Raw genomic sequence first — 24,256 nt, forward strand, 5'->3', positions numbered from 1 at the left:
AAAGCAGCCATTTCTCCCAGGGAAACTGATCTCCGTAATCTACTCCAGGCCCCAACTGGAGGTTGGCAAACCTAACCCAGGAATTCCCTAGCCTCTTGAGGGATTAGAACCCATATCTCCTAGTCTAACCTTGCAACACCACACTGCATTGGCTCACTAATGGTATGTCAATCAACCGTCATTTTGTTTTATGTTAATGAAATCTTTAGCACAGTCTTTCTCAACTTTCTTACCATTGAGAAACCCCTGAAACAATCTTCAGGATTTGAGAAACCCCAGAAGAGGCACGGTCTTGCAGAATATGGTTGGGAAGCATAACTGTGTACACACTCACCAGGGGCCCCTCCCCTTCCCAGCCCTCCAGGCCCATCACTGGCCATTCTGGGAGGGGGAGGGTCAGGTCAGCATTACCATATATATTAATTAACTCACATTTATTCGGGAAACCCTTCCAAGGCTCTCAAGAAATCCCAGGGTTTTATGAAACCCTGGCTGAGAAAGCCTGTTTTAGAGGATAGACAGTAGCATTATAGTCCAAAGCAATGAATCATAGAATCATAGAGTTGGAAGGGTCCATACAGGCCATCTAGTCTAACCCCCTGCTCTACGCAGGATCAGCCCAAAGCATTCTAAAGCGTCCAAGAAAAGTGCGTATCCAACCTTTGCTTGAAGACTGCCAGTGAGGGGGAGCTCACCACCTCCTCAGGCAGCCTATTCCACTGCTGAATTACTCTGACTGTCAAAAAATTTTTTCCTGATATCTAGCCTATATCGTTGTACTTGTAGTTTAAACCCATGAAGATGGAAAGACATTCCAGAAATCACTATGTCCCTGTTGATAGCAGGGAAGGTTGGATAAAAATATTCTAATAAATAAAAATCTTTTGACATTATTTTCTTTATGGCAGAATGCAACAATTATTTATTTATTGTATTTGTTTATATACCACTCTCCCCGAAGGCTCAGGGCAGTTTCCACGAAACAAGAAACGATACAGGCAACTCCATTTGTAGTAATAACGAGGTGATAACAACAATAACATTAACATAATAACAAACACATTAAAGAACGGTGGAAACTGCAAAGAGCATCAGTTCAACTCATACTGAGGCCCAGTGGGTTGGGCGAATTTGTAGCGGTATCACTTGCACAATAGAAACAGAATATCCGTTCTCTATAGCAGGGGTAGTCAAACTGTGGGCCTCTAGATGTCCATGGACTACAATTCCCATGAGCCCCTGCCAGCAAATGCTGGCAGGGGCTCATGGGAATTGTAGTCCAAGGACATCTGGAGGGCTGCAGTTTGACTACCCCTGCTCTAGAGCACAAAAGCTTTCATCTGGCAAACCCATGATAAAGGAGTTTTGCAAGATTCTGAAGTGATCCTTCCCTCTTTGAAGGTCCCACAGGAATCTAAGTGGTCTTCAGCTGGGCTTGAATCAGGCCACCTAAGAGAGAAGACAGACACTATTAAGGGAGGATGGTGAAATCTTATTAGATTGATTTTGCTGTCCTCTTCCCCAACAATGCCCATGTGCTCAAGAATTCTGCGGAGTTGAGTTTAGCAAGATTCAACTTTGTATTATTCATTCCTGCCCCCCACGCCCACCCCCACTGTGTCTACAGAGAGAGAGTATGCACACGGAGGGAGAAAACCATCCTAAGTGCCACAAGAGGTCTTTTGTGCAAATCTCCTTCAGGGAGAGGCGAGTAATAAATATTATTATTATTATTATTATTATTATTATTATTATTATTATTATTATTATTATTATTATTATTATTATTATTAACAAAAATAAGTCCTGGTACTTCAAGACCCATCTCAGCTCCCTTCACGTTTCTCTTTTTTTTAATGCTGGATATTCCAGCTTTTATTAATCTTCAGGAGAATTTCAGAAGGATTTCAAGAGGAATGGCAATTCTATACAAACTATATGGATAGTTAGTTAAACATAAAACTAATGATTTGGTGGTGGTCTTATCTATTTGTGGGCCCAATGTTTGTTGTATTCTTATTTCTGTTCTTTTCTTTATTCTATTCTACGTAATGCTTTTTTTTTAATTAAGAAAAGCTGGAGAAAATTACCAATTTTTTCTTAAGATCTGGTCCCACATGCAGGGGAATGAGGTGGTGGAATGAAGTGGTGAATTCTCCACCTTCAACTGGATGTGGTACAGTCCTTTCAGTAATTTTTCCAGCACTCAGGGTTCTTGAAACTGAAATCCCTTGCCTATGAAGTTTCAGTCTGTTTAATTCTAGGGGCTCTCCCTGCTTTCAAAGAGACGTTATTCCCAAAGGACTCACATGCTTCTCTGTAATGGCGTATCATCCACCCAGAACCATTTCTTCTTCCAGGAATTGAATCGTAGTCCAATCCAAAAGCTATTCTTAATCTTTACAATATTCTTAATAAACATCTGCAGAATGGGGAGAAAAAGCCGGCGATATTTTGTTAAACATGGATTGAAAAAAAAAATATTTCCCAGCCTTTGTGTAGGTAAAACCACTCTGTTTTGCAATGTATAATTCCCCATCTCCCCTCACCAGAATCTTCTGAAAATGATACCTGAAGTCATGAAAGAAACGAAATCTGGGAAATCGTGATGTGAGAATGCAGAGTTAGTCCCCCGTCCCACAGTAAGAATTGAAGTCAAGAGGTCCCTTCAAACTCTATTATTCTATGATTCTATGAAATATCATCAGGAAGATGCGGGGCGGGCCTCCCTGTTTGAGAACCCATCCAGCCAACTCATCGGACTAAACACTGACTAATGCCCCCCCCCCCTTCAGAAAATGGAGTCCAGGCATCTCAATGGTGCCGCTTTAGTACTGAAATGCTTTAGGATGCTTAGGGCTAATCCTGCGTTGAGCAGGGGGTTGGACTCGATGGCCTGTATGGCCCCTTCCAACTCTATGATTCTATGATTCTATGAACTGCTATATTGGTTTGATGCTATAGTGCTCAGAATGTTCACAAAGAAGTCTGTGGAAGATCACACGGTGAAAAAGGCTGGGGGAAAGAGGCACTGTAGGAGCTGCTATGGGCATTTTAAACAGCACACCACAGCAATTCAGAAATGCAACAAAGGGGTAGAAAATGGCAGAAAAGAGCTGCCCTCAAAAGCAGCACAGCCACACTTGGGCAACCCGGAACAAGCCAATTTGGTTACTAAAACAGGTGTGTCCAAATTTAGACGAACAAAAACCAGTTAGCAACTCAATACTAAAATGGAATACCAAGGAAGTTTAAAAAGCCTCAGAGGCGAGCAGTATATAAAATGAATGAATGAATGAATGAATGAATTAATTAATTAATTAATTAATTAATGAATGAATGAATGACATGGTCTTTCTCCGATTTCTAGTCCAGCACTCTAATTGCCTTGCCACATAAACTTTCAGATTAAAATTGGAGCGGGTCTTGAAGGGCCACACACAAAACGTTAGCAAGAATCAGATTGTTGTGTAAGATGTATGTGAAAACACCAAACGTTAAAACACCACGCTTGAGTTTTTGTTTGAAATCATACAAAAAATAACCGAGATATTGCAATGCAACGCTGGAGTGTTAACCTTGGGGCCTGTGGCAGAACCATACGGAGAATGGCTCTCTAGTGACCGACTGACAGCTCGTGTCTCTGCATCCTTTAAATTTTGCCAGCCAACAATTACTTCCATAATGGATTTCTGTTGCATTTTCCGTTGCATATCTTTAAAGATTTCCCCTGTGACGGCTGCATAAGATGTTTTCACATTAAAAAAAAAAAAGCTTTGGAGATTGCACCTGGCATGCAGGCTGCTACTGAGTAACCCTGAAGTCTGCTGTTAGTGCTAAGTTTCTGCCCCCTCCAGCCTGTTCTCTGTAATTTAGATCAGGGGTAGTCAACCTGTGGTCCTCCAGATGTTCATGGGCTACAATTCCCATGAGCCCCTGCCAGCAAACGCTGGCAGGGGCTCATGGGAATTGTAGTCCATGAACATCTGGAGGACTACAGGTTGACTACCCCTGATTTAGATCTTTACCTGCTCTTCTTGGTCCTGTATCACCAACATCTGGGCATGCCTCTTACTGCAATCCTTGTTGCTCTTATTCCAGTCTTTCGGTGTTCCATCAAAGAACTTGTAACACTTGCTCCCATGAAACAGCCAATCCTTGGGACAGAGGAGGCACTGCATTTCTTTAGAAGGACTCTCTGGAAGGTAGATGGATGGGGGAAAGGTCAGGGATGTAATTCTGACAGCAGGGGGTAGCTATAGGTGGTGTAGCATATTTACTGAGTCCAGATCTATTAGTCTCTGCTGGGAAGGAGACAGAAAAGTCAGGCTTATTCATATATAGCCTGGAGAAGAGCTGGTTGAGAGGGGACATGATTGCCTTTTCTTTAAGTATCTGAAAGGTTGTCACTAGGAGGAGGGCAGGGAAAGGTTCCTGTTGGCAGCAGAGGACAGGACCTGCAGTAATGCGTTTAAACTACATGTAGAATGGTATAGGCTAGACATCAGGGGAAAAAATTCACGGTCAGAGTAGTTCAGCAACGGAATTGACTGCCTAAGGTGCTGGGGAGCTTCCCTGCCTGGTGGTCTTCAAGCAGAAGCTGGACAGATCCTTATCCTGGATGCTTTAGGCTGGTCCTGCACTGAGCAGGGGGTTGGGCGAGGTGGCCTAAATGGCCCCTTCCAGTGTGAGGATTCTAGGATTCCATGACCATGTGTGGACCTGTGTTATGTGCTATCAAGTCATTTCTGATTTATGATGACCTGTGAATGAATGACCTTCCGCTCTCCCTCTGTCTTTCTACAGCCCATTTTGAAAACGGGCTTTTCTCCTAGTTTTCAATAAAGGCCAAGAAAATTGGTTCAAAAATTTAAAACACTCAAATTAACAACATCAACAAGACACAAAGAGTGTCTTGGAATATGCAAGATCTGTAGTGATTCAAAACTATATGAAGAATATCCTAAAGGGGGCATCAGAGGAGATATGCATCTCGCACAGTTAGAATGGGAACTTCCTGATGCTTTTAAAAATAATCTTATCTAGTGTCCAGATTGTGTCACTCTAGACTTCCTGCTTCTTTGATCACTTCCTCTCTGCTTGCCTCCAGAAAGAAAGAAGAAACCAAATGAATGCAGAACAAAAGGAAGGTCTCTCTCTCTCTCTCCCTCTCTCTCTCTCTCTCTCTCCTGTTTCTTTACAAAGTTAATTTTATACTTTTAAGCAGCCTGATGCTCTGCTCCTCTGCCATCAGTGTGTTCTACTGAGTGCCAGAATTGGGATGGTAGGGCAAAATGGTTCCCTGCTCCATAGTCTTGTATCTACTGGGCTTAGGAGTAACTTAAAGCAGACATTTGGACCTAAATAATCCTTAGGTCAAAGGGCACAATCTCATCACCCAGAGATTCAGCCATGGAGTATGACCAAGAGGAGACCTCTCCTGGATCAGCCCCAATGTTGCTCCAGTCTAGCATACCTCTTTCAAGACTGGCTAGATGCCTACAGGAATTCCATAAGGAAAGTCTGTGAGTTATGACAGCCACAGGACAAAGCTACCAGATTTGAGGCCCTAGATCCATCTTTTATTCTCCTGGAAAGTCATCCTTGTCCCCACCTACTGCTGTGCATCGGCCTTGGTTGAAGAGGGAAGAGAATGCAGCACCCAGCTCCTTCTCTGTCATTGAGGAGACTGTCTCCTTGCCAACCTCCTCATGTCAGTCTGGGAGGCGAAAAGGTTGTAATCTCTGGCTTGGGAAATTCCAATTAGAAGGGTTTAAATATGCAAAAGGCAGAGCACAGGCTTCTTAAAAGAATATAATAATTTTATTGAGAAAAGAAACAAACATTGAGAGTAAGAGAGGGCGTGAGATAGACCTGTCTTAAGTTACTAGAATTCTTCTTCTAGAGGAAAAACTTCTTCTTCTGCTGTTAAATCATTCAACACAACAGATCTCTCAACAATTCCTGGAGCTGTATAGTGTCTCTGGAGGGCAGTAGAGTTTTCAGAGGGGAGAGCTCAGTGGCCAAGTGGCCCAAGCATTTAGTTCTCCAGGGGAATGTAGTCTGGAGACCTGTTGAAATTCTAGGAAAATTCTAGGTCCGACTTCAAGGTTGGCAGCTCTAGGTGTACAGCACTTCCTCCCTCCCAGAGGTGGGGTGTTGAATGACCCCCTTGGCCATCATCCTGTATGCCAAAATAGAGCTGCACTGTCCACCCATGCCCCATGGATGCCCCCAGGCTCCCATGCGAGTGATAACCCTCATGTAAAACTGGCTGCAGCTCATTCCACTCCCTCACTCTGCTAGGCTGTCACCACTGGCCTTAGCCCGCTTGGGTATGTCACTGCAGGACAACTGAGCCATCTCCTCTGTGCTGCAGGCCACAGCTGGCCAGCTGTTGACTCATAGCTGGGTAAACCCACTACTACTCCGATTCCAGGGAGACCCGGCTGACCAGTTACCTGTCGAAGTTCTCTGCTCTGGCTCACACAGGTGCTGTTTAAGATAAGGCATCAGTCTGTCCAGGCCTGAATGGCCGTCGCTTCTGTTTCTGGATCTCTCAGGTGTCACCTCAGTCGCTGGAGATGTTGCAACCGTTGCCTTTGGGCTCTGTATAACTTTGAGACAACACCCGCATCAAATGGGTTACCACCGTCAAAGGCTTCAAACACATGGGGGGAGTGAATAGTCTAAGATTCTAGATAATCTGGAATGGTTATCCCACATAAGGTGGCCCTGTGGGAAGCTAAGCACATGGAAAGCATCCAGTCCGGTGGAAACTGGCTTGGCCAACTTTTTCAACTTTTTGACCATGGAGGACCCCTAAAATATTTTTCAGCCTTTGAGGAGCCCCAGAAAAGGTCTAGAAGTGATGCTAGCTGGCCATGCCTCCCTGTCACACCCAAGGAGGGCTGAGGGAGGGAGAAAAGGGAAGTGGTCTGAGGAAGGAGTGGGGGTCCAGGCTCCACCCCCTTTCCCGGGCATGGTAGCCATGCGAGAATGGATGAGAACGGTTCCCTGCTCTCATAACAATGTCCGGAATAGCTTGTCGACCAGTTTGTTAAGGCAGAACATTGAGGAAAGACTGGGGTGCCCATGGGGAGCTCTCACAGACTTCAGGGATCCTTATTGGGAATCCATGGGCTAGACAGAATTACTGCAGTCTCCCTCATCCTTCTGTCCTTCCTTCCTTCCTTCCTTTTTTTTTCCCTTTCAAGTTACAGTTGAATACAGCAAACCCTGAAAAATGTTCAAGGACAAGAGGCATTCAGAGGTGGTTTGCGGTTTCCCATTGCCTTCCTCTGCATAGCAATCCTCAGTTTCCTTGGTGGTCCCTCATCCCAATACTGACCAGGACTGACCCTGCTTAGCTTCTGGGATCTGATGAGGTCAGACTAGCCAGGGCTATCCAGATCAGGCTATCCAGACTAGCCAGGGCTATCCAGATCAGGGCTATGAAGACTGTAGCTGGTACATATAAGGATATATGGAAGGACGGTCTTCCTTCTCAGTCTCTTGAGAGGGAGTTTGGTGTAGTGGTTAAGAGCAGCAGCCTCTAATCTGGAGAACCAAGTTCATTCCCCACGCCTCCTCCACATGCAGCCAGCTGGGTGACCATGGGCCAGTTACAGCTTTCTCAGAGTTTTCTCAGCCTCACCTCCCTCACAGGGTGTCTGTTGTGGGGAGAGGAAGGGGAGGTGACTGTAATCCACGTTGAGACTCCTTCAAGTAGAGAAAAGCGGCATATAAGAACCAACTCTTCTTCTTCAGTAATATCAAGTCTCTCTTAGCCTCACCTCCCTCACAGGGTGTCTGTTGTGTGGAGAGGAAGGGGAAGGCAATTGTAAACCGCTTTGAGACTCCTTCAAGTAGAGACAAGCGGCATATAGGAACCAACTCTTCTTCTTGAAGGCAGGGAGTTGGGGCTTAGGATGGGGCTTTGCCCATCATGAAAGCTCAGCAGAGGGAGAACTTCCCCACCCCTTTCCCTAATGAAGCTGATGGGCCATATAATGATGAACAAAAGGAATAACTTTACTTCGTAGGACTGCCAGCTCTGGCTTATGAGCAGACTGTGGGGCAGCATTCAGCCACACTGACTTACCAGAAGCACTGAGAACGGCCACTGCCACTAGCAACGCAGCGTAACCAGCACCTCCGACTTGCAGAGTAACCCGATGCCATCTGGGGCACTGGCGGGAACCTGTTTAGTCCCATATATAAGAAACATAGAATGAGGCCCATGGAACAATAATCTTGTTTATCCTCTTGTTTATTCGTGTGCTCAGAATGGACCATTTTTGGATTGCCAACAGATCAGGATTAACCTCAGATCAACTGCCCAAAGATCTCTTCCTTTCATTCTAGAAGCCATTCACTTCTGGTTTGGCGTTACCTGAGAACTACAAGACCAATTTGGATTTAGTCTTGATGAGACTCTGGCAAGATTCCTCTGCAAGCACCCAGTCAGAGCAAAGGAACTGTTTGTTTGTTTGCGTATCAAAATGTATATTCTGTTCTTTCTGCCCTCACCAAGGGCAACCAAGGCAGCTAACGTCTGACAGGAGTGGCCAAACGGTGGCTCTCCAGAGGTCCATGGACTACAATTCCCATGAGCCCCAGCCAGCAGCATGCTGCATGCGGAGAAGTGGGGATTGGAATCAAACACAGCTCTCCAGATTAGAGGCTGCTGCTCTTAACCTTGACACCAAAAACCTTTCTTAGCAGAAGTTCAGAAGACCCTTACTCTGCCTCAGCTTTTCCATGGGGCAAATGGGACTTGGCCCCTCCAAAAAAAACCATCAAAGATTTAATTGTATTAAATGACTCAGATTTCTGTGCGACCTAGACTACGTCACTAACTAATGAATCCTGCTGGTTTTCTTTGGCTCCAGTCCCATGGCTTCTCTCTCGTTTCTGAATCTGTAGTTTCAAACCGGCTTTTATTCCGGCCTCTTTGGGGCTGCCAGGGAAAGGGGGAGGAGATGTCTTGCAGCAAGACACCCATGCAATAGTACAAGGTGGTTCTTCTTCTTCTTCTTCTCCTTCTTCTCCTTCTTCTCCTTCTCCTCCTCCTCCTCCTCCTCCTCCGGCTGCCTGCAGCCATGAGGTGATTTTTAGCAGATTACCCACATCCAGTGAGCTGTGGGCAGGGAACCATTGAGAACCATTTTCCATTTTAGGAAGAAAAAGCGCAGTTCTAAAGAGCAGAATCTCACCTCCATTTGCAAGAGTCTGAAATGGCCTGGTTGGTGAACTAAAAAGCAGGCATGGCTTAGGCTTGTGTGCTCACATTTGCCCTCAGTGTCCTCTCCCTCCCTCCCTCCCTCCCTCCCTCCCTCCCTCCCTCCCTCCCAGGAATTATATTCGCATTTGGGTCCCTTTCCTCAAAGGAGCTCATTTCCTTTCAACCCCCTATCATTCTTACAAAGCCCCTGTAGTTAAATTGTGAGCAGCGACTGGCCTAGTGATCTAGCGATATCTAAATTAACCAATATTAGTTTTCCTTAGTAGATTAGGAAGGCTAGCCTCCAGGTGGGGCTTGGGGTCCCCCAGAATTGCAGCTCATCTCCAGACTACAGAGATCATAGAATAGAATCATAGAATAACAGAGTTGGAAGGGACCTCCTGGGTTGTCTAGTCCAACCCCCTGCACTGTGCAGGACACTCCCAACCCTATTGCTCATCTACTGTAACCTGCCTCCCCCTTGAGCCTTCACAGAATCAGCCTCTCCGTCAGATGGCTGTCCAGCCTCTGTTTAAAAATCTCCAAAGATGGAGAATCCACCACCTCCCGAGGAAGCCTGTTCCACTGAGAAACCAATCAATTCCCCTGAAGAAAAGGAATGCAGGGCACCCTCAGTGTCCAAGGAGGACTTGGCAACTCAATAATAGATAGAAACACATTGTTCTTAAAACTATTTTGTGCAGTTCTGTCCTCGGGTTGTTATCCTTCAAAGATTGCTCTGCAGTCTCCATGGAATCAGCTTGAATCTCCAAGAGATTCTTGAAAACTGTCATGGGGATTTTGATAATTTGGGATTGTGTAAAAAAATATAATTGGGGGAGGGAAGGAATTCTCTAGGAATAGTTTGAGAGTTGTTTCCTGCACTGAGGGCCTGGGAGGGTTGTTTATTGTGCAGTGCTCATGTGCTTTTTTAGAAACATGAAAGCTGGGGATGTGTGCTGCTGCAGTACGATTCCAGTTTTTCCACATAACAACTCCACTTTGCATAATAGTCTACTGGCTAATGGGTGACACAATAGAACTTGACTTTCTGTAACCCACTGCTCAAGGTATTTTATGGCCCTGGGAGATATTAATTCCAGATAGGTAGCTGCCTCGGAGTCTTTTTTGCAGCAAAATTAAACAGGAAGCGCCTTGAAGACAAAATGTATTCTAGCACATGCATTTATGAGCTCGGGTGAAGTGATTAGTGACCACTTCTGTGAGAATGAATTCGGTTCGTCTTCAAGGTGCTACCTTTCTCCCGTTTAATTCTGGAAACGGCACATCCCATGTGGATGTGTGCAATCCAAGGGCTGTGTCTGACGGTACAAAGTGGAGTTTTGAAAAGGCAGCCATTGGAAGTTTTGCCATTAATTGCCTGCTATAGAAGTTGGGTACATAAAACACAATTGAGCTTGGTTGTATCTTGGTTGCAATGCGAATAAATCGGTTGAAATCTGAGACCCTTATAGGGCTAGAGAGGGGCTCTGGTTCATCTGCTTGGCATAAAGGAGACCCCAAGTACAATCCCTGGCATCTTCAGTTAAGGTTGTAGTTGGGGTGAAAGACCTCAAACTTGAGACCCTACAGGGGTGGCCAAATTGTGGCTCTCCAGATGTCCATGGACTACAATTATAGTCCATGAACATCTGGAGAGCCAGTTTAGTGTAGTGGTTAGGAGTGCGGACTTCTAATCTGGCATGCCAGGTTCGATTCTGCGCTCCCCCACATGCAACCAGCTGGGTGACCTTGGGCTCGCCACGGCACTGATAAAGCTGTTCTAACTGAGCAGTGGTATCAGCGCTCTCTCAGCCTCACCCACCCCACAGGGTGTCGGTTGTGGGGAGAGGAATGGGAAGGCGACTGTAAGCCGCTTTGAGACTCCTTTGGGTAGGGAAAAGCGGCATATGAGAACCAACTCTTCTTCTTCTTCTTCTTCTTCTTCTTCGTCTTCTTCTAGTAGACCATAACTCTATTAATTTAATTGGCAATCTCTATTATATCCTAAGCACATTTTAAAAACAGATATGAATTCAGATACTGCACAAAGTCTATTATCTACATCAGGGGGTAGTCAACCTGTGGTCCTCCAGATGTCCATGGAATACAATTCCCATGAGCCCCTGCCAGCAAAAGCTGGCTGGGGCTCATGGGAATTGTAGTCCATGGACATCTGGAGGACCTCAGGTTGACTACCCCCTGATCTACCTTTCTGATTGAATTTCCCCATGGCTGCAGTTAGGGGAAAAAACGAAAATTATGCACTTTATCAAAAAATTGCTATGGATTCAGAACAGTTTTTTTTGCTTTGTGAAACTAATTTCTTGGTGTCTCGAATGGGCGGCGGGGGGCCAGAATCCTGCTTTTAAAATCATAACCCAGAATTTAAATATAAGTTCACTTACGGCAAGCTTCTGTTGGTTGCGCCAGCCCAGCCTGGGGGAGGTTCAGGTCAGCATAAACCACTTTGTCGCCCATGGCAGAAGCAGAGCTGGTGCTCAGGGGGTCGCTGTGGAATGAAGGCAGGCACCGCTGACACGCTGAGTAAGATGCATTCCCAGAAGTTCAGGAAGTGATGTGACAAAAGGCTGGTGCGTCATGCTCAGAGGTGTTGTGCAGCAACGTTCTTGTGGGGAAAGAAATGTACGCATTTGTGTTTTTCATGTAAGCATTTTGTGTTGCCCAAAATGAAAGAAATAGCCACGAGAGCTGCCTGCTGCAACTGGGGTATGTTGTGTTGTCGGAAGAACTTTGGAAATGTTGAGTTCAAAATGTGCGTTCCCTTCCTACCAAAAAGGCAAGCATGTTAAAATTCCATTGATTTCAACAGGACAAAACTCAGCACATGCTTCGCTCACGTGCTTCGCTCTCCTACTGAATCCCAAGTGATTTAAAGCAATCAGCTGGATTATATCCTGTGTCTTTTCCCAGCTCTAATAAGAATCGACCAGTGTTTAAATCTGCCCTGGAATCCCTTGAACGTAATAAACGGATGGCTTCAATTGAGCCTGTACAGTGAAGGAATCACCGCAGTAAATTCATCGCAAATTCAGATGCAGTCTACTAAACAGGACATTGGCACTGTTACATTCTTGGTTTTGCATCGAGACGCCAGAGGAAGTCACAGGCTGACAATGCTGCGAAGAGGTGGTGATATTCTGGAAGTCTATTTTTGGAACCCCTTTTAACCACGCTGGTTTTGCTTGTGGAACAGCTCGGTTCGCCCCCCAAACCACCAGCTGACCAATTCCTGCCCATCCTGTGTGATCAAGAGTGCCTTAATTCGTCAGGCTGCCTTCACAAGGTGGTCAAAAGCATGCCTGCTGCCAAGAAACGCGGCTCCAAAAGCATTTCTCAGTGATCTCTGCAGACACCATCTTCAGACATAGCCCAGTTGATCCTGCAGGGTTTTTCTCCTGCAAAAGACTGGCAAAAAACGTTTTAGGACTGTCCCTAAGCCCTTACGCATTCTGGGATCTGGGTACCTGAGAGACCACCTCTCTGAATATGTCCCCCGGAGGGCTTTTCGCTCAGCAAATACCAACTTGCTGGTGACTCCTGGCCGGAGAGAGGTGCACTTGGCCTCAACCACAGCCAGGGCCTTTTCGGGCCTGGCTTCAGCCTGGTGGAATGAGTTACAAGCTGCTGTGTGAGCTCTCTGAGAGCTTCCTAAGTTCTTGAAGGCTTGCAAGACAGCACTCTTCCACCGGGCATTCAGTTGGGGGCAAGGACCACCATGACCAGGCACCCAGCTGGACTCCCCACCATCCTCTGTTTTGTGCCTGGTTGACAAATTGCAGCCATCTTTAATTTCAGGGTACACGGGGGAAACAGGAGAGACGTTTACAGAGAGATTTATTTGAAAATGTAAATTTTGTTGTATTGGTTTTAAGTTATTGTGGAAGCTGACCCGAGATTGTGAGGAGAGGGGTGGCCTATCAATCAATCATGTCCAACATGCTGAGTTTTGTATCTCAAGAAAGATTTGGGGAGGCTGGGGCTGTACATCAACCAAGCCACATTTTAGGACTGTCAAGAAACATCTCTTCTCCCACTTGGAAGTCAAGATCCAGGTTGAAGATGGCTGGGGATCTCCCCCTCCCTGCTACTGAGAAACAGGGTTTTTCTGTGCATTAGTAATTATATTGATTTTTTTTTCTCGTTTCATTATCTCTTGCATGTGGCCTGTCTCACTTGCTTTGGCCACGTGCTTCGAAACAGAAAATCCAACATACCGAATTATCAGTCCCGCTACGTACAATAAATTGCTCTAAGAAATATGGAACTCGAACAGAAGTTTTCTGATAAACATTTTTTATTTACATTCTTTTTCAAAAAAAAAAAAAAACCAGAACAAAACAAAACAAAACTGGATATAAACCCTCTTCTGCAAGTGGTTTAAGTCGAAAGAGGGGGCAATTGAAACTGATTCAATGTCTTAGTAAGAACTAAATGGCAGGGGTAGTCAAACTGCGGCCCTCCAGATGTCCATGGACTACAATTCCCAGGAGCCCCTGCCAGCGAATGCTGGCAGGGGCTTCTGGGAATTGTAGTCCATGGACATCTGGAGGGCCGCAGTTTGACTACCCCTGGCCTAGACATTTCTGCTCCCATTCCACTGCCTCAGAGACTTGGCTTCTTGAGGCCATTCAGAGACCCAGAAAGAGAAGTGAATCCCGTTTCATTCTGTATTTCAGTCGCCCATTGAGAATATATCTCCGCAAGAAAGCTCCTCGGACCTGTGCGCTAAATCCATTTGTTCCCCATTCTATCCTCCCTTAAAAATATTCCGCGACTGAGAACCCTAATTAAAGGAACCGTAACAGTTCCATACAACGCAATTCTGCACATGATACATTTTGCCTTTCTTAGTGGATGTCACAAGGTGACGCCTCTTAACCACTAGCTACTAGAATGGGATGGTGCTGAATATCGCTAAACAATGTACCTGCTCAGAGAGAAGGTGTCAGCCACAGAAGAAACCAAAACTGCTTTTAAGTGCAGGAAGTGAAAGGTCAGGACACATGATAGAAAACTTCTGATGGAGCAAGAGAAAAGGGTTGCACGCAGAGGCCAGCTCAAAGGAGGCGGTGGACTGAGAGCCTTGCAGTACATGATTCCTTGTGCCTGGTGGCAGATGACTTATTATTATAATTATTAATTATTAATTATTAATTAATAATTAACAATTATTAATTAGATTTATTTCCCACCACTCCCTGTGAGGCTTGTGGCAGTCTTGACCCCATTAAAATACCCATTAAAAGAGTTTAAAAATCCCAACATGACGGAAAACAATCTTATTCCCACCCCCCTCACTACCAGGGCGGCAGGGAGAATGGAGGGTGTGGTGTAACTGCTAGTCCCAAAGGGGGGGGGCAATGGCTCTTGTTCGCTCACCCCAGCCTCAACCGAAAGCCTGGTGGAAGAGCTCCGTTTTGCAGGCCCTGCGGAAAGCTGGCAAATCCGGCTTTGTGCCTCTCACCAGCATCCTGTCCCTTTTCGACTTGCACCCACTGTGCAGGAAGTGGGTTGTGGTTTCAGCATTTCCATTTCTGTGTCCTTCAGCTACCCTATGGAGCTGACAATGGCAGTAAAGGTATCCCCTGTGCAAGCACCAGATCATGTCTGACCCTTGGGGTGACGCCCTCCAGCGTTTTCATGGCAGACTCAATACGGGGTGGTTTGCCAGTGCCTTCCCCAGTCATTACCGTTTACCCCCCAGCAAGCTGGGTACTCATTTTACCGACCTCGGAAGGACGGAAGGCTGAGTCAACCATGAGCCAGCTGCTGGGGTCGAACTCCCAGCCTCATGGGCAGACAGCTTCAGATAGCATTTCTGCTGCCTTACCACTCTGCGCCACAAGAGGCTCATGCCAATGGCAGTAGGGAGGGCCAAAGAGAGGGCCAAATAGACCTTTACCCCAGTCCTTGAGAGAAAGGGAAGGTGTGGCACATTGGTGGCACATTGGTGGCCAAGGGCTGTGATGCCGGAGTTGAGACAAGAAGCATGGCCAGGAGAAGAATTCACCTGACTACCAGCCAACTCTTTAGGGTGCAGCGTTCTAGTCTTCCATCCAGAAAAGCCTTCCAATTTTTCTCTTTTTTTTCTAAATGATTGCATGGTGAGGATGTAGCCCTAGCCCTTGAAGAAAGTTTACGCTGGAATCCAATGTTGTGAATCTTTCAGGTGCCCCAAGATTCCTGTTTGTTTTTGATTAGGGAAAATGCAAAAAGCCTCCTCACTTTGAGGGGTAGTTTATAGAGAACACAAATATAAGCCCCCTTCCAGAACACCTCAAATATTACATTTGCAGCACCCTGTCTGGCAAGAAATGGACAATGGAATTAGATGGCAAATGCATCTTCCCCTGTAAAATCCAAGTCCAGTAGCACCTTTAAGTCCAACAAATATTTATTCAGGGTGTGAGCTTTCAAGTGCAAGCACTCTTCCTCAGACTTGAAAGCACAAACCTTGAATAAATCTCTGTTGGTCTTAAAGGTGCTACTGGACTCTGATTTTATTGTGCTACTTCAGACCAACATGGCTACTCATTTGTATCTACCCCTAGTAGATCACAGTTATTGTTTTGTTCCTGAGGTCCCACCAATCTGATTTCTGCTGCTCCCATTCTTCCCAAGGCACTCTAGGGAGCCATAATCAGGACCAGAGACCAGTTTTGGGTTGAATTTTCTTTTAAAGCTGGATTTTTTAACGTTACCAAAACATTTATTCAATCTGTGCTTTGACAGATATACATACGGAAGGGTCAAGTTCAAGTGTTGCCAAATAGGTATTCCCTCAAACCCTTCTAGAGAATCACCTCTTCATTCATGTGTTTGTACACATTCCTGGCAGGTCTTCTTCCTACACTGAGAGGTCCCTGAACCCACCTCTGTTGTCCCCCCTTCTTCTCTCACCACCCCTCAGCATCCTCCCCTCTCTGTACCCGTGACTCTGAACTACTTCTGTTTCTCCACCCGCAGGCTGTTCCCCTCCCCACCACACCCCGATTTTAAATTGTTCTCCTTTTCCTTCATCCGCCCCACAGCGACCTCTCCTCCTTACCCCTCTAGGCAGCTATCTGCAACTTCATTTTGGTCACTGATAGTGTTCTCTGCTAAAGGAACGGATTCAGCCCAGGCGACCCCAATCTTGTCAGAACTTGGAAGTGGAGCAGGGTCGGCACTGGTGAAGACTGGCCTGGGAGGGGGTGGGAAGTCAATGGCAAACTACCTCCGTTCATCTCTGGCCTGGAAAACCCCAGAAGGGGATGGTTACGACTTGATTGTGCCTCATTAGATTATGCTGAGAAATTGAGTCATGTGCCTGTCCTGCTTCTGCAACCAAATTTGGGATTACAAGCAACCATAATTGATGCCTTTTTTGCCACACCTCCCAGATCAAATCCAGGGTCCAATTTTGCCCAAATATCCTCCTTCAAAACTGACACTTTGGGAAGGCCTGCGAGTACAGAGGCAGCAGCTCCCCCCGTTGTTTAATTCCCACTATCCTGTACAAAGCTGAGTCCCTGTAAGAATAAGATGAGTTGGTTTTTATATCCCACTTTTCACTGCCCGAAGAAGTCTCAAAGCGGCTTTCAATCGCCTTCCCTTCCTCTCCCCACAACAGACACCCTGTGAGGGAGGTGGGACTGAGAGAGCCCGGAGAGAACTGCTCGGCCATAATGGCACTATCAGGACTGTGACAAGGTCAAGGCAATCCAGCTGGCTGCATGTGGAGGAGCAGGGAATCAAACCCGGCTCAGCGGATTAGAAGCCGCTGCCCTTAACCACTACACCACGCTGGGAATTATTGGGAAATACATCCACACAAATCACTTATTTGTAATTTGTACTCCAGCAGATGTACTTGGTATAAAATCACGTAAGTAATAGCCTCTAGGCTGACCCCAGAGACTTGGCACGAGCTAGCAGAAGGATCTGAATATTCTTTCTAGGCCTTCATCTTCGCACAGAGCAATTTTATTTCGCCATGGATGCTGGGGCGGTGGAAGGCAGACGGATCCATCTCAGCCGTTTATCTGGCGAGAGAAAAACGTCCTCCAGAGAAAAAAAAAGAAAAAACACTCAATGTAGTGCTTTAAAGTACCGAAGGGCATCTTTTTCTTCCTTGAGACCACTCGCTTCTATCTAACAATTAACTATACGCTACGGCCCCCCTGAAAAGGCGGGAAATTATTTGCTCTCCTCCAGTTCCAAACATCTGTCCCCTCTACCTTGCTGCTGCTGGCGAAGCTGCTGTGGTATTCTGCCCGTCGTACGCAAGACCTCTGCCATGGACACCACGGTGTCGACCATGGGACGGAGGATGTCCCTGGTGCGCTGAAGCTCCGCTTCAATCATGTTGAGCTCCTTAATCCTTATCTCTCTCTCCAGCTGGTTGTCCCTGGCCCTCGCCTCTCTATCCAGCTGGGCCTCCCTCGCCCGGGATTCTCGATCCAGCTGGGCCTCCCGCGTCCGGGCCTCCCTGTCTAGCAGCATCTCCCTCAGCATGGCCTCGCGGAACTCTCCCGCACTGATCTCGCCCCGCTCGTGGAGCGCCTCCATGGTCTCCCAGGTCCTCCGGTAGTCCGTCATGATCTCATGCATCATCTCTTCGTGGGAACGCCTCTTCCGCTCCCGCATGGACGCCATTCTCTCGGCCGTCGTCAGGGGACGTCCCAAGGGGTTCTCTCGCCTGCCTCTACCTGCAAGGGCCAAAAGACGAGATAAACAACTCCGTCTGGGACTAAATATTTGCCGTCAAGTTTACCAGTGCGGAGACAATGCCAGCTTGTCCTTCCAGTGATGGTGTTAGTGGCAGCTGATGTGTTTAAGAGGCTCCCCGTCTCCTCTTAAGCTTCTTGTGCCAAAGAGAGAGGGTCTGTCATTTAATTTAATTTAATTTAATTTATTTAGATGTTTATACTGGCCTTCCCTACGGCTCTGGGCGGTTTACACAAAACATTTTGAAATATTTACATAGAACACTCTCAAACTCAATATAACAATAGCAACAACATACTAACTAGAACAGTATATTAACAATAACTTTGACACTCCCTCAGTAGGTTCGGTCCCTCAGTCTGTCATCTTTCCCCTCACACTGTATTATCCCCCTAAGTTGATCTCAAAATCGCTTGGAGTCAAAAATGCCACGCTGAGCCCCTTCCTTACCAATGCGGATCTGAAGATCTCAGGACAAACATTCCGCCGGCATAAGAAATTTGGACTGTGGATGCCTGAAATGACTGAGCCAATGATCCATTACATGGCTTTCAAATGAAAGAGAAAAGGAGGAGGGAGGCTTTTAGATAACCAAGTGATGGCACAGAAGAAAAATGGAGAAAAAACATACCAGAGTGACTTCAGCTTCTCCCCGCTGTTACACCTAATAAACACTGGATTTGGGGATCCTGAGGTAGAGCGGACCTCTCATGGATTGTCTTTTTCTTACACAATGACCACCAGGATCATAAAGCAGATTGCCTTAAATGGATGTCCTCTGTGAACATGTCTTGCAGAAGCAGAGAGCCAGCATGGGGCAGTGGTTTAGAGTAGCAAAATCTGGAGAACAGGGTTTGATTCCTCACTCCTCCTCCGCGTGAAGCCTGCTGGGAGCCCTCAGGCTAGTCACACTTCTCTCAGAGCTCTCTCAGCCTCATCTGTCTCACAAGGTGCCTGTTTTAGGGAGTGGAAGGCCATTGCATGCTGCGTTAAGACTCCCTGGGGCAGAGAAAAGCAATAACCGACTCCTGTTCTTCAGTCTGATGAATGACCGTCACCCTGAAATCCCAAGGATTTCAGTGGGATGTGAGGATCGAACTAAGCAAGATGGTAGAAGCTCCAGGTAAACTGTACCTGCGGAGACGACTGAGGAGATTTGATAACCATCTTCAAATATTTAAAAGGCTGCCATGCGGAGGATAGAGCAGAGTTGTTCTCTCTTGCCTCAGAGGGACGGACCAGAAACAATAGGATGAAATGCAAAAGAATTTCCATCTAAACCTCCGGAAGAAGTTCCTGACAGTCAGAGCAGTTCCTCAGTGGAACAGGCTTCCTCAGGAGGTGGGGGGTTCTCCAACTTTGGAGATTTTTAAACAGAGGCTGGATAGCCATCTGACAGAGAGGCTGATTCTGTGAAGGTTCAAGGGGGTGGCAGGTGACAGTGGATGAGCGAGAGGGTTGGGAGTGTCCTGCATTGTCCTGTATCTTAACTGCTCCGCCACGCTGGCTCTCAAAAGTTAAGCAGGATCGGCCTTGGTTGGGCAATGACAAACCGCCTCTGAATACCTCTTGCCTTGAAACCCTGTGGGTTTGTGGGTTTGCCGCAACCTGACAGCATTCGCCACCAACAGTATCCCACTGGCCTTGTTGAAGCACCGTCTGAAGGCATTTAGAGAGGTGAGTGGCAGCAAAACGAACCACCACCATGAATAACACCTGGGGACAGCAACAATATTGCAGTAGGGCTGCATCCACACTTGGCTAGCATTAGGCCACAGCATTCATTTGCATCTGGATTTCTCATGCCGTTGCAAATGAATGCTAGAGGGACCCAATGGCACACTGTCCAATGATGCAAAGATCACTATATGCGTAACTTGTCTCACCATCTGTGGTATTCATTACTCTGAAGCTACAGGTTTGCATTGATAGATTTTTCAAAATTATTTATTAATAATACTCTGGTTTCTCTTCAGATCACATAACCAAATGCCCAACATCGGAGGGGCAGACCAGAACCAATGGGATGAAATTTACGCAAAAGAATTTCCGTCTAAACCTCCGGAAGAAGTTCCTGACAGTTAGAGCAGTTTCTCAGTGGAACAGGTTTCCTCAGGAGGTGGTGGGTTCTCCATCTTTGGAAATTTTTAAAAAGAGGCTGGACAGCCATCTGACGGAGAGGCTGATTCTGTGAAGGCTCAAGGAGGTGGCAGGTTGCAGTGGATGAGCGATTGTCCTGCACAGTGCAGGGATTGGAATAGATGACCCACGAAATACCTTCCAACTCTATGATTCTAGAATTTATTCATCATATTTATATGTCGCCACTCCTTGACCTGCCGTCTCATGGCAGCGGGAATTTTATTCCTATGTGTCAGGTAGTTTTATAACTCCTCGGACCAATTCTGATAGAAATGTACGAGAGATAAGGTAAAGGTAAAGGTAAAGGTATCCCCTGTGCAAGCACCGAGTCATGTGTGACTCTTGGGGTGACGCCCTCCAGCATTTTCACGGCCGACTCAATACGGGGTGGTTTGCCAGTGCCTTCCCCAGTCATGACCGTTTACCCCCCAGCAAGCTGGGTCCTCATTTTACCCACCTCGGAAGGATGGAAGGCTGAGTCAACCTTGAGCCGGCTGCTGGGATCGAACTCCCAGCCTCATGGGCAAAGCTTTCAGACGGCTGCCTTACCACTCTGCGCCACAAGAGGCTCATATAATATAGGCTCATGTACGAGAGATATTACAGGACAAATACCAAATTTTCTCATACTGTGCTTTGCACTGTTCTGATTATATTTGGCACAGTCACAGCCCTGTTCTTCTATCTTGATCCCTCAAGCCTCCAACTCTGAAGCATCTCTTCTCTTCCCCCAACCAGCCAGATCTTCTTGGCTGACACTATCCCACCCTCCTCCATTTTCTCTACCGTTTCAGTCCTCCTCCTCTTTCTCCCTCCTTCTCCTTTCCCCTTCCTCCTGGCCTGCCTGTTTCCCTCAGAGCCCAACCAGTTTGCAGGGGTGGAGCTCAGGCTACCGGGAGTGAATGCTGACTGGATTCTGGGGTGAGACCCAGGAGGGACAGCTGCCTTGCTAACCTCCTCCCCGACCCTCGCAGCTTCCTCCCAATTTTTTTTTAACTAAAATTGGCTGGTCCCAGCTAGAGCTGCCTACAGAGCCCCTGGCAAACAGAAGGCAAATGGGAGCGCATCCAGTTTTACCCAGACTCCTCTTATGAAACCAGTTATGAGTCTCAGAAGAGTAGACACATTGCTCCTCAGATCTGAATCCTTAGAAGCCAACAAGGTTATGAGCTTTTGAATGTCTTATGAATAGGACTATAGAGTTGGAAGGGATCTCATGGGTCATCTAGTCCCACCCCCTGCACTGTGCAGGACACTCACAACCCTATCGCTCATCCACTGTAACCTGCCACCCCCTTAAGCCTTCACAGAATCAGCCTCTCCGTCAGACGGCGGAGAAGAGAGCTTTGACTCTCAAAAGCTTATATCCTGAATCTCTCAATGGTCTCTGGACAAATCTAATAGTTTGGAGTCTGAATCTTTCTGCTGATGACCATCTAAGCTGGTTCTCTAAATTAGCGATCCCCAACCTGTGGGCCGCGGACCACATGTGGTCCTTCGACTAATTGGAGGTGGGCGCTGAAGGATGCCTTCTCCCCCCCCCCCGCCCTTTACTTTATCCCCCCCAGCCCTTTACAACACACTTCATTGTTGTGGCGTGTCTGTATCTTATTTTGAAGGGATGCCTAAACATTACCATAGTGATCAGAGAGCGTTAGGGCAGTGGTTGAGAGTAGAGGAGTAAACTACACTCCCCCCCCCCACTGGGCCTCAGTAAAAGGCATTGAGTGGTCCCCGGCGTTGAGTGGTCCCCAGTGAGAAAAAGGTTGGGGACCACTGCTCTAAATGGAAGATGGGGGTGTTCATCCCTGAGCCAAGAGCCTACCTTCCAGAGCAATCCCCCACATACTCTTCCAGGGGTTCCCACAGCTGATTGGGCATGGATGGTATGAAAAGGGTCAAACAGCTGAGAGGACCCCTCAAAAAAGACAGCGCTTGCTTACCGGTAATAGGATGGTGTCCATCCTCACTGGTGCCCACCAGGCCTTGTCCACACAAAGGCACCGATTTCTCATCTGAACATTCCTCTCCTATGGTCGTTTCGATCACTTCCGGGTCAACAGCCACCAGCTCTCGCGAGATCCCCAAATTGGGCTCAGTTTCCGTATCCGTGTCGGCGTCCATGCTGGAGAGGGTGTTGGGCGGGGTCATTTGGTTGCCTTCTTCCTCCGAGACCTGGCCCTCCACGTCCGTCACGTCCTCGGTTTTCACGACGACCCGGATGGGCCCGTCCATGGCGGCCAGACCCCGGTTGGCGACCCCATCCATGTCGCCGCCAAACATTTGGTCCAGCTCTCGAAAGTAGCGGCAAGACACCGGCTCTGCCCCGGCGCACACTTGCGCGTCCTTGGCGCGACGATAACTCCGTTTCAGGTCCCGGGCCCTGTTCCTGCACTGGGAGGCGTTGCGCTCGTGGCCCCTGGCGACCATCTGGGCCGACAGGTCCTCGTAGATGTCACTGTTGGGCGGGCGGTTCTCGATCCATCGCAGAATCAGCAGTTCTCCCCAGAGGGCGAGGAAGTCCCGGGTCTCCTTCTCCGACCACACCGGGGCACGAGGCTGCAAGCGCTGGCGGGGCGTATGGGGCATTTCTGCTTTGCCTTCATCCACCCAGGACCAGAGCAAACCCCCACCTGCTCCAGATGCCCCCCACAGTGCAAACCTGTCCCCCAAAGAGCCAGAAGCCACACCTGGAGCCCAAGCATGCAGCTGGGGCACAGTCCTGGCAGCCCCCAAGAAGAAAGCCAAGATGGAACCTTTGGCTCCAGCCTGTGTTCACATGAACAGTGGTTAGTCAGTAGTAACGTCGTGGGCGGAGTTTTGACCGGGACTTGGAAGGGTCTCTTGCAGACATTTGGAAGGGCCAATCCGCGATCAAAACGTCACCAACCCCGGCTCGCGGACGGGCTCTTCCCAGGGAGAGGCGGGAGCAGCCTCGCAGCGAGCCAATAAGCCCCGCGGGAAGGCGGCGACGGCTCGTGCAAGCCGTGGACCCACCCTGGCCTTTGCGGGCAGGAAGAGGAAGGCAGAGCCCCGGCGCGCGGCTTCGCCCTTGGCGGGCGGAGGACGGGGAGGCCGAGCGCGGCATCGAGGGGCACCAGCGGCTCTTCCCGGCGGCGGCGGTGCATTGTCCCCCTTCCCTTCCACCCGCCCCTCGGGATCGCCCGTCCCTTCTCCCCAAAGGCTGCCGGCAGCCCCGATCCGTCCATCTGCAATTGCACCGTCTCCGGGGGAGAAGGAGCAGAATTGCAGGGTTTTCTCCTTTCCATGAAGCATGACCTTGGGAGAGCCAGCGGGAAGGGCAGGCGGACCAGCGGACGTTCCCCCCCCCCCCTGCTGGCTCCTCTGGGTACTAGCCCGGCCAAGCCGCGGACGCGCTTCCCCTGCAGAGGTCCAAGCGGTTTGGGGGTCACCCCCCTCCCCGGGGCGAACCGAAGAGGCTGCTTGTAGGCGCCCGGGATCTGGAGGAGGAGCGGGCAGGAAAGACTCCGGGGCTACATCTGTCTGGCTAAGCGAACGAGTACTACAGGCTGGAGCAGGGGTGGTCAAACTGCGGCCCTCCAGATGTCCATGGACTACAATTCCCAGGAGCCCCTGTCAGCATTCGCTGGCAGGGGCTCCTGGGAATTGTAGTCCATGGACATCTGGAGGGCCGCAGTTTGACTACCCCTGGGCTGGAGTCTTGGGAGAGGCAGCTGGCGGGGGACCCCGGGGTGCTGAGTAGGACTGAGCTTGCGCCAGGAGCCGAGTCGCCTTGCTGGATGGAGATCTCTGCGGATGTCCCTCCCTTTCCCCAAAGCGGTGGCGATTTTGCTTTTTTCTCCTCTCGAGGGCGCGCTAATAATGGAGTATCGCACTTTCTCATTGGAGCAATGCATCCTGGGATTTTTTTTAAAAAAATAGCTCGGGGCAGCCCCTTGGTCTCATGGGAATTGTAGTCCATTGACATCTGGAGAGCCTTAATTTGCCTGTCCTTGGAGCCCTTCACCAGATGTTCTAAAGCAATTTTTTTTAGGGGGGGGAACAATGTGTAAGAGCCTCATGTGGCACAGAGTGGTAAAGCAGCAGACATGCTGTCTGAAGCTGTCTGCCCATGAGGCTGGGAGTTCAATCCCAGCAGCCGGCTCAAGGTCGACTCAGCCTTCCATCCTTCCG

General features: G+C 48.1%; 2 protein-coding genes across 2 annotated transcripts; both read right to left on the bottom strand.

The window, feature by feature from the left end:
• Positions 1-1,305: 1,305 nt before the first annotated feature.
• Positions 1,306-13,151, bottom strand: LOC143834516 (killer cell lectin-like receptor subfamily B member 1B allele C). The gene is made up of 6 exons (XM_077331343.1): positions 11,635-13,151; positions 8,105-8,203; positions 6,462-6,617; positions 4,029-4,198; positions 2,310-2,422; positions 1,306-1,449 (listed from the first exon to the last, which is right to left on the bottom strand). The coding sequence occupies exons 1-6, from the start codon at positions 11,705-11,707 to the stop codon at positions 1,320-1,322; spliced, it is 741 nt and encodes a 246-aa protein (XP_077187458.1). The 5' UTR covers positions 11,708-13,151; the 3' UTR covers positions 1,306-1,319.
• Positions 13,152-13,806: 655 nt separating this feature from the next.
• Positions 13,807-23,616, bottom strand: LOC143831511 (uncharacterized). The gene is made up of 2 exons (XM_077324550.1): positions 22,045-23,616; positions 13,807-17,940 (listed from the first exon to the last, which is right to left on the bottom strand). The coding sequence occupies exons 1-2, from the start codon at positions 22,688-22,690 to the stop codon at positions 17,429-17,431; spliced, it is 1,158 nt and encodes a 385-aa protein (XP_077180665.1). The 5' UTR covers positions 22,691-23,616; the 3' UTR covers positions 13,807-17,428.
• Positions 23,617-24,256: the final 640 nt, after the last annotated feature.

Source organism: Paroedura picta, chromosome 3 (assembly GCF_049243985.1).
Source record: "Paroedura picta isolate Pp20150507F chromosome 3, Ppicta_v3.0, whole genome shotgun sequence".
Lineage (NCBI taxonomy): Eukaryota > Metazoa > Chordata > Lepidosauria > Squamata > Gekkonidae > Paroedura > Paroedura picta.